Below are 10,463 nucleotides of genomic sequence, written 5' to 3' on the forward strand. Positions count from 1 at the left end.
CTTGAAGAGTATCTTTTCGCTGCACAGAAATGCCAATACAGTATATCTGCTGTGTTGTTGAGTGTGTTACTTTTACAATGTACCCAGTTCTAGGAGGCCAGCTATCCATCTCAAAAGGCAGGACAGCGAGACAGAAACTCAGATGTCCCAAGATGGCTCAGGACAGTCTAATAGGAGTCTAATAGGAGTCTAATAGGAGTCTAATAGGAGTCCCAGAACTATGATAAAATATGAATCTCATGTGTAAAATAATTTCCACCAGTGTATCAGGAGAACCAACAGGATCCTAAAATCAGCTCAGAATTTCAAACTACATCCTCAAATGAATAAACATAAACAAATAACCAGAAGGGGGACTCAAGCCCTATAGGGGTTGGCCTTGATGTTTATAGGACCTATTGATCCCAGAGAAACAGTGAAAAATGACCCGTTAGAATAGGGTGCCATTTGTGACGCATGAGACCTGGTAGTCTTCGAGGGGCATAGTGCACACAGCAGTGTGAGAGCTGTGTTCCTGTAGAGCCACCATGCTCCACTCTCCCTTCACACCACTCAGATGTCACATTAATCATGCTGATCACCAGCTGCCTCTAGTGTAGTCTGACATCCCAGGCGGCATCACAAATGGCACCCTATTCCATATAGAGTGCACTACTTTTGACCAGAACCCATATGGGCCCTAGTGCGCTACATAGGGGATAGGGTGCCATTTTGGGACACCGTCCTAGTCTATCTGTGCCAGTGGACCACAGGGAATGGTGACAGGCAGCCATGCCAAAAGTTCCCTTTCTAGCACTTTGTTGAAACATCATGTTTCACTTTATTTAGTTACCGTATCATTTAGTGAGAACAGCTTTATAGCTTTTGATGTTGATTCTGTCAAAAACAGATAATCCTGGTATCTACTGTTCTCCGTGACGGAAGGGAAGATGAGGCGATGACTTGTGAGTGATAAAGAGGAAAGACATTCCCTTGTGTGAGGTAAAACGGCATTGTCTGGATCATAGAGATAGTATTAGAACATACTGAAATATCTCCATGGTGTGGATTGTCCCCTATTTTCCCCCATTCCCAGGCCAGATATTCTGCTGACCAGTAAGGTGATCATCAGACCCTTATATAACCACCTCATTCACATTAGTTTTCATAGTCTGCTCCATCACCCTGCCACTTGGCTGCTGCTGTGTGTTTGATGCCCAATCTACTCCAGGGCGTCGTCCCAAATGGCACCCTATTCACTACATAATGCACTACTTTTAACCACTGCCCATAGGGCTCTGGTCAAAGTAGTGGGGTATATAGGGAATAGTGTGCTATTTGAGACGTAACTCAGGATTTCTCCTTTAGCACCTCTGCTCCTCTGTTTAACTACATTCCTTGTACCTGCAAAGTCCAAATGTGTTCAGTCACACTGACCTGCTACCATTAGACCATTCATCAGTGTTCAACTGCCGAAACATCAGAGGTGTTAGGGAGACAGCATGGCCATGGTGGTTTGGAGAGCTTCCAATGACCCTGGCCATAGCTGTGAGCTGGGATTCCATGGCTAGGCTAGAAGACATGGCTATATGAGTGCTGCAGAGAGACATGGATCAGAGTTGTTTATAATATGGCAAGTTGATTGATTTGCATTGTATAGAATGCAATTATGAATCTATAGACCTTCAGTGTGAGCGTAGACTGTGTTACTATTTTCTCAGACTTTTAGTGTGCTGTGGTTTGTCAGTGTGTTTGTAACCAACACACTCCTCTGGCCATCTCACTCTACCTTATGACTAAGACATAAGCTTAATTTAAAGTAACTTTGGTGCATAAAAGAAAAGGGACAATGCCTGTCAACATAACACCTTTACTTCCTGTTATTTGGACTGAGACAAGGATGCTATTCAAGCTCTCAGTGCCCAAGAGGTCAGGGAACGTACAGTGGAGGGTGGTACATTGAACCCTGGCGACGAAAAGTTGATTGGCACGGCTTGACCCAGGGGTGTACAACATGCGTAGTGTGTACACTGTTTCCACTATAGGGTGATACCAGTGCTGCCTTTGTTGATGACAGTTAGCGTTAGGTGACCGCAACAAGACTGAAATCTACTGATGGCAAGCTCCCCCAAGGTCCCTCGGCAAGTGTTGTCCCAGAGTCCGGACCCCTTATGTCCTTCATGTCCTAACAGGGGTATAATGTAGAAGTTTTGCAGGAAGAGGATGTCACTGGGCAGTGACCCAATAGAAATCTGAGGTTAGTCCCTTGTGACAGGTTTCACACGTAGCTTGTGGCCAAACCCACAAATAACAGCCAGGCATGTTGTTTGCTCTCATTCTCCGGCTTGTTTCAGATTACTCAGTGGGCCTTTTTGAAGTTGGCTGATGGACAGGCAGGGTTTTCCCCTTCCTCTCCTGACAAAAAAAGATTGGGTCATCGTCAGTCCCATTCGCTTCTGTGTATCTAGTGTAAACCCAGAATACGACGCATATTTAGTTCAGGATTTGATCAGAGACACATAGGGAAGCCTATACACAAAGGTTCCATGTTGAGGTATCATCTAATTTCACAGCGAGGGTTGTCATAGCGATCCCTTGTTTTTGGTCACTGGGACAGCTCTGCAACACTGTACTGTATACAGTGACTGCCTTGCTTGAATTGTATTAGAAGATGAAAGCAACCTATAGCATAGTAGTAGTGATGCCTTGTAACAATTCACACAGATCCGGTTCTCAACAATCGCAGAAAGGAAATTAACATCGGCAGCTTTGGTGAAAGCAAACCAATGACACTGGAGGTTGAACGCCTGTCTGAGACTTTGTTGTCCCGAACCTGCCGCTCTCACTCAGTAAGAGGTTTCACTAGTACGTTCCTAGCCTGCCATGGGCCATTGAGCAATAAAAAGCTCTGTAACTATATCCAGAGACTAATCCATCCTGGACAATCGCTGGCAGACCTTCTACACTACATGACCAAAAGTATGTGGACACCTGCTCGTCAAACATCTCATTCCAAAATCATGGGCATTAATATGGATTTGGTCCCCCTTTGCTGCTATAACAGCCTCCACTCTTCTGAGAAGGCTTTCCACTGGATGTTGGAACATTTCTGTAGGGACTTGCTTTCATTCAGCCTCAAGAGCATTAGTGAGGTCGGGAACTGATGTTGGACAATTAGGCCTGGCTCGCAGTAGGCGTTCCAATTCAGGTGTTTGATGGGGTTGAGGTCAGGGCTCTGTGCAGGCCAGTCAAGTTTTTCCACACCGATCTCGACAAACCATTTCAGTATGGACCTCGCTTTGTGCATGGAGGCATTGTCATGCTGAAACAGGAAAGGGCCTTCACCAAATTGCTGACACAAAGTTGAAAGCACAGAATTGTCTAGAATGTCATTTTGTATGCTGTAGCATTAAGATTTCCCTTCATTGGAACTAAAGAGCCTAGTCCGAACCAAGAAAAACAGCCCCAGACCATTATTCCTCATCCAGCAAACTTTACAGTTGGCACTATGCATTCGGGCAGGTAGCATTCTCCTGGTATCCGCCAAACCCAGATTCGTCCGTCAGACTGCCAAATGGTGAAGTGTGATTCATCATTCCAAAGAATGCGTTTCCACTGCTCCATAGTCCAATGGCGGTGAGCTTTACACCATTCCAGCCGACGCTTGGCATTGTGTAGGGTGATCTTAGGCTTCTTTGTGGCTGCTCGGCCATGGAAACACATTTTATGAAGCTCTGGATGAACAGTTATTGTGCTGACGTTGCTTCCAGAGGTAGTTTGGAGCTTGGTAATGAGTGTTGCAACTAAGGCGATTTTTACGCGCTCTGCGCTACAGCACTCAGCGGTCCCATTCTGTCAGCTTGTGTGGCCTACCACTTCGCAGCTGAGCCGTTGTTGCTCCTAGACGTTTCCACTTCACAATAATAGCTCTTACTGTTGACCGGGGCAGCACTAGCAGGGCGTTCTATGACTCTGCCAGGTTGAAAGTCACGAGCTCTTCAGTAAGGCCATTCTATTACCAATGTTTTTTTCTATGGAGATTGCATGGCTGTGTGCTCACTTTTATACACCTGTCAGCAATGGGTGTGGCTGAAATAGCTGAATCCACTAATTTGAAGGGGTGTCCAAATACGTTTATGTAGGTGTATATATACTATATATATATATAGTAGCTGTGCAGAGTAAAGGCGCTGACTGTAGACTGTACCCATGTAGCACTGTTCTCATGTCACAAGGCTGTCACAGTGTGGGTCCAGGAATGGTGTGGGAAGACTGAAGCAAGTGAATGTGTTTTAATAGGCATACCAGCGTTTAGGATGGCCAATGGTATTTCCTTGATGATGCAGCAGTTGAAGATGGTATTGGTCTATAAAATAAAACATTTGAGTATGTAATATGGACTGAAGATGGACTATTGAAACACTTCAGATAGAGTGACAACAGAGGAGGTAGACAGAGTGATTGACTTTGAAATTGTTGTCTGGGGGTCAGACATATGTGTTGAAATGATCACTGTCTGAACATGTTTATGATTTGAGAGATTAATAAACATAGCCTACTTGATGACAAGACTGGATTTGAATTATAGCCAGAGGCATTTACTTTAATTGTCAATCCTAATTATTTAAAATGAGCCTATAGTGGATAATAGTTGTCAAATATGCCCTAAACTTGAAATATCTTTATGATTCCAATAATTCTAAAAGTAAGTTGTGCTTATAGTTAATGGATTCGCCTAAAGACCTTACACTTTTAATAACTAGACATTCTCCAGCCTTTTAGCTGGTAGTTTGGGTAACCACACTTATTTATGATAAATGTGTAAATCCACTATTTTGTGCTCATTCATTGTGAAGTGAAACATAGGCTACTGTCTACTACAGTATGTTTGCATACCACACTGAATCTCTTCAATCACTGACTTTCTCGGGTGTATCCTATGTTCTTTTTAAATGTCAGCAAGGCAATATAAATAGGACAATATTAAGTCTACCCAGCCAAATTATTGATGAGAAATGGAATTCAGCATCAGACGCACGTGGACAGCTCACTAATCCTTCATTGCTCACGAACACTCCGACTATACGGCTCGGCGTTTCTTGCAAAGTTGTCTTTCGATCACCAGTGAAGTGGCAGAGACCGAACTGCATATGAACCCAACACCCCATGTTACAATACTGCTTACTGAACCGCTCTACCCACCTGACCCGTGAAACCACACCCATAATAGAATATACAAGGTCCAAAGTGTCAAAGAGCCAATCAACTCCGGCTCGGACTTCGTAACATATTCTCACAGATCGGGAAGGAAGAACATGAGCTAAGTGCACGCTAGGTCTTTGATGGGATAGGCTATTGCCTCTATTCTGGGTTTGTTTTTCTCCTAGTAGCCTAATATAATGCTAAGAATAGAAGATAATTCCTTGGAATGAGATGGAGATGCACTTCTCGAATGCAACCGGTAACATTTGTTCGGATTTAACACAAAGTAGCTTAATCGAAAATTGAAATAGGTGGCATATGGGCAGGTCTACTTTTGTCTTCTGAAAAGGGTAAGCTACATTGTAATTACGATGAAATGGCAACGAAATACCAGCTTGAAATACACTTGAGAAAATGTGACAGTTAGACTGAATATAGCCTATTCCAAATATCAAAACGTGTGCATTTAAGAAATGATTCAAGACATCGGTTGTCCTACCTTGACATGAAGAGGATTCACTCATGAATGAGAGATCCACTTGTACCAGGAGATATGGCATTCCAACCGTTTTTACCAAACACTGCTTCGGATTTCACCCTCGACGCAATGCTGGCCCGACAACCTCCGTTTTTTCCTGCCATTGCATTAACTTCCCACGGGTCTCTTCACTTGCCTGTTGCGCAAAGGCATCCCATGCTGGATCCGGTCAATGCTGAAACGATCCTCCGCAAAGCCTCGCTGGAACAGCATAATGCAACCCAGTCTGCCAAGCTCAGTCCTCCTAAAACGCTGGAGACGGAAGCCACGGAGGATGATCCAAAAGTTCACTTGGAGACAAGGCACCTTTGGACACAATTCCACAAATTCGGCACTGAAATGGTCATAACAAAATCAGGAAGGTAAATGTTATAAAATATCACCAATAACCATAGCCTATAAAGTTATTCTTTTTTTCAGCCTATATTCTATAGTACATCTGTGATTTAGAATCGATGTGTTTTACCTTTTCTCCAGGCGGATGTTTCCACCGTTTAAAGCAAGATGTACTGGCTTGAACCAAAGGGCAAAATATATTTTGCTCATGGACATTGTGGCGGCCGACGACTTCAGGTACAAGTTCCACAACTCCCGTTGGATGGTGTCAGGAAAGGCAGATCCTGAAATGCCAAAGAGGATGTACATACACCCAGACAGTCCCGCTTCTGGCGAGCAATGGATGTCAAAAGTGGTCAATTTTCACAAACTAAAATTGACAAACAACATCTCGGACAAGCATGGGTTTGTAAGTTCCAAAAATACTAGCGTTTTGTGTTAGTAATGTAGTCTATTTACAGTGCAGTTTAACTCATCTAATGTATTGTTATATTGAAATATAACTGAAAGACTAGTTTTTCTTAAACTGCGTAATGTTCGAGTTGATGACTAGGCCTAATGTATTATTTTAAATGTATGTTGTCTCCAATTACAGACGATTCTTAACTCAATGCACAAATACCAGCCCAGGTTTCACGTTGTGAGGGCCAATGATATCCTCAAACTACCTTATAGCACGTTCAGGACCTATGTCTTTTCTGAGACAGAATTCATTGCTGTAACTGCATACCAAAACGATAAGGTAGGCCCTTCATAATTTCATAAAGCAAATTTCAGAATATCAATGTATTTTTCGTATTGATAACACTCTGGAAAATATAAATTGTATATATATATATATATATATATATATATATATATATATACACACACACACACACATATATATATATATATATATATATATATATATATATATATATATATATATATATATACACACACACACACACATATATATATATATATATATATATATATATATATATATATACACACACATTTATATATTATGCATAAAGAGTTTGTAAAAAGTTTATAGATGGTGATGAACAATTATTGCAGTTATATAGACTTCAATCCAGGTCTAAATTAATTACTGACATATATACTCTATAGCATATTATGCCCAAGGCTCAATATTTGGCATGTAATGAAATGTTGATGTTTGTGTTTTCAAATACTTTGTTTTAATATGCAATATATTTACACAACGTTTATTAACTGCTTATAACCCCTTTTACAAAGTTCTTGGGGACAAAGATTTGGTTGGAAACGTTTGAAGGATTTTATAGGCCAACTCCTGGCTTATCACTAGCCTATAGCCTATGAGTCTATGATTAATAGTGTTAAAATGTAGTTACTGGTCTAATGTTTAGAAACATTACAGTCCTTAACAGTAATTTCTATTTTCAGATCACACAAATGAAAATTGATAACAATCCTTTCGCCAAAGGATTCCGTGACACTGGCAATGGTAGAAGAGAAAAAAAGTGAGACAAAAAACGACAAATGTAAATCTAAATACTAAATACTTTTAGAAACTCTTAATTGTCAATAGGCCTACTAAAATGTTTCTTTTTTTATTAGGAAACAATTGGGGATAAATATACAAAAGTTCAGTGAAACCTCTGGTGACTCTTTGGATGAGGCTCCACTGAAAAGCGCAGGAAATGCAAAATCAATCGGTGAGTTTGTATGACAACGAATTTAATACATTTGTACCTTTCGTCCCATAATATATTGTAATGGTAAAATGTTTAGCCTCAACTTGTTCTCAGTTTACAAACAACATTGTATTTAACCAATCATGTTAGAGGGCTGCCAAAGTGACAATGAAAGCGGTCAAGAAAGCAAACATTGGAATAATGTTGGACAAGACTCGCGAAAAATCTCAACCACCACAGAGGAACTGAAACCTGAGCCAAATGTTACCACATTCCACGACAAAGCGGACAGGGCTTCAACGGACTCACTTAGGACCGAAACAGACTCAGAGGATCCAAAACAGGACCATATAAACGCCATAACTGGTGGTATGACACGTTGCTTTGGAGCAGAGGATCCGAGGGCAACAGAACACTTCCAGCCTTTAACCGTGGAAACGGACCAAAGCGCTCGCATCACAGGCTTAGGACGCAACACGTTTTCACACTGCTATTCTTATCCACCGGATTGGACAAGATATATTCTCAACCCCTTGGGTGTCGCTCACCGTCTCCTACACAATGCCCAAGTAAACATGCAGGGAGAAACTGTATCCAGTGTAGCAGCAACAGCAATGGGGCACATGCTGATGGCTGTGTCATCTGACGGAGTGTGCACCATGGGCACGGCTGGTATCCCAGTATCTTCTGTACAAAGAACGTCAGGATTACCCTTGAACTTTCAGCAGCATGCTATGGCATCGCAGGTATGCCTATCATCTATTAATTCAGCAACACTACTCAATAGGCGGCTTTTAAGCTTATGACGTCGTCAATTAATTAGGCTAATTTAAGTCGTGAAAATAAGTCATGAAAATAACAGCAAACTTTGCAGCCCTAACCGCTCTTTCTTTGTTTCCCATATAGGGCCTCACGGTTTCTCCTTTTGGTGCTATTTTCCCCTATCCCTACTCCTATTTGGCCGCAACGGCTGCTCTCTCCACCACAGCATCAACCCCAGTGCATCGCCGCCCAGTGCGCCCTCCTACCCGGTTCAGACCATACTCCATTCCCAATAGCGTAGGCCTACCAGACAACTGTTCGACGCCCCCGACATCTATTCACCTTATGACTGATAGAGACGTGAATTGTCACACTATTGCAAATAGTCCGATTGCTGCTCCATTGGACTGTAGGCCTATGTCAGAGGTAGACAGCGATTCCTCGTTACAGGGTTCTGGTGCGTTAGCTACAAAACGCTTATGCAACAAGGATTGCATGGATCAGCTCCAATGTATACAACAGTTGGTCAGAGGTATAGACTCCTATCAAGACAGAGACTCATATTCCTAGGTCATAAATCTAACAAACTGATTAAAATTGAGCTATTTTTTTTTCATAGCCTGATGAATGAAGATAGAGGTGTTTGCTATCATACCAAATGGCATTTTCACATTTCTAATGCTGAATGTATGCATAATAGAAAACATTGTTTGAGTCTGTGAATTATGGTTGCGCTTGTGTGTTGATGATACTGTAATTTGTTCACTGATGGCACTGAAGTTTATTTGCAATAAATCCCCAATGGTTTTATATATCACTCAGCCATGCAATGAACCACTATAAACCACTGTATTTTACAACCAAAGCACGTGTGTAGTTCAAATATTATTTATTTCTTGTTCTTGACAAAATAGTTAAGGAAGTTTTGAAAATTCGTTTTAAATAACCGTTCATTTTTTTATGGAGGAATGTTTTTGCTGACTTGTTAAACATTGAAAAGTTAATGGCGTGGCTTCGGTCAGTTAATCAATATCTTTTGCAGTTTCAGTTTGACAATACTGTCAACATAACCATTTCATGTCGTGATGTGTGTTTTGTTCAACATTTTTTTATTTTTATGTATTTTATCTTTAATCCCAGCCCCCGACCACGCAGGAGGCCTTTTGCCTTTTGGTAGGCGTCATTGTAAATAAGAATTTGTTCTTAACTGACTTGCCTAGTTAAATAAAGGTAAAATAAAAAAAATAATTAAAAAAATGTAGCTATTTTTAATTGCTGTAATTATGTGCATGCGTTGAAGATCAAAATAAATTGTCACAATATTTTTGGGGAAAATCTTGTATGCCTATCATTTATTATAACCCATTATATGCCTACAAAGCTCTTTGTTATAACATGTTTGTTCATTTGAATAACTGCTCTTGAATGCGTGTTATAAACTCAACAAAATAACGTTAAACGAAATAAAAGTATTCTGTTTTAATGGTTGAGGAGGTTCTTGAATGGATGCTCATGTCTGTGCATTTTATGTTTGAAAAGTTTCAGTTGATTTAAAACGAAAAAAGTTCAAATTTAATTTCCTACCTCCCTACTGTGTGCGTTTTTAACATTTGCATGCTAAAAGTATATAAAATACATTATTAGGCTAGCCTACTATTACGGTAATCGTTTACTATCATAGCGCTTATAACTACTACTTTGTAAAAATATATATATATATATTTGTAAATTATCCCGTACGTTTCATATGATGATCTATATGAACAAACGATTACAAAACATTTATATTATAAACAAAAGTTATTGTTCTTTATTGCATGAGCCTATATACTTAACAAATATATACTTCCTTTTTTAGCCCCTTAGACGTTGTTCTGGTATGGGCCTAAAGTACACAGTCTTCATATTCAACGATCATGCTTGAACACAAATATTGTTTATTAAATACATTCAGCATCATCATAGTTTATATTTCGAAA

At 40.5% G+C, this 10,463-nt stretch overlaps 1 protein-coding gene across 4 annotated transcripts; it reads left to right on the plus strand.

Annotated features, from left to right (window-relative positions):
• Positions 1 to 5,419: 5,419 nt before the first annotated feature.
• On the plus strand, positions 5,420 to 9,976 carry tbx3b (T-box transcription factor 3b). Of its 4 annotated transcripts, XM_029716552.1 has the most exons (7): positions 5,420 to 6,081; positions 6,197 to 6,464; positions 6,651 to 6,797; positions 7,472 to 7,548; positions 7,646 to 7,743; positions 7,873 to 8,468; positions 8,629 to 9,976. In XM_029716552.1, exons 1-7 carry the CDS (start codon positions 5,708 to 5,710, stop codon positions 9,052 to 9,054), a joined length of 1,986 nt encoding a protein of 661 aa, XP_029572412.1. In that variant the 5' UTR covers positions 5,420 to 5,707; the 3' UTR covers positions 9,055 to 9,976. The 4 variants fall into 4 exon arrangements, with proteins under 4 accessions (XP_029572412.1, XP_029572414.1, XP_029572415.1 ...); XM_029716554.1 differs by lacking the exon at positions 8,629 to 9,976 and having other exon boundaries at positions 7,646 to 7,935; XM_029716553.1 differs by lacking the exons at positions 5,420 to 6,081; positions 6,197 to 6,464 and having other exon boundaries at positions 6,511 to 6,797.
• Positions 9,977 to 10,463: the final 487 nt, after the last annotated feature.

Source organism: Salmo trutta, chromosome 27, assembly GCF_901001165.1.
Source record: "Salmo trutta chromosome 27, fSalTru1.1, whole genome shotgun sequence".
Lineage (NCBI taxonomy): Eukaryota > Metazoa > Chordata > Actinopteri > Salmoniformes > Salmonidae > Salmo > Salmo trutta.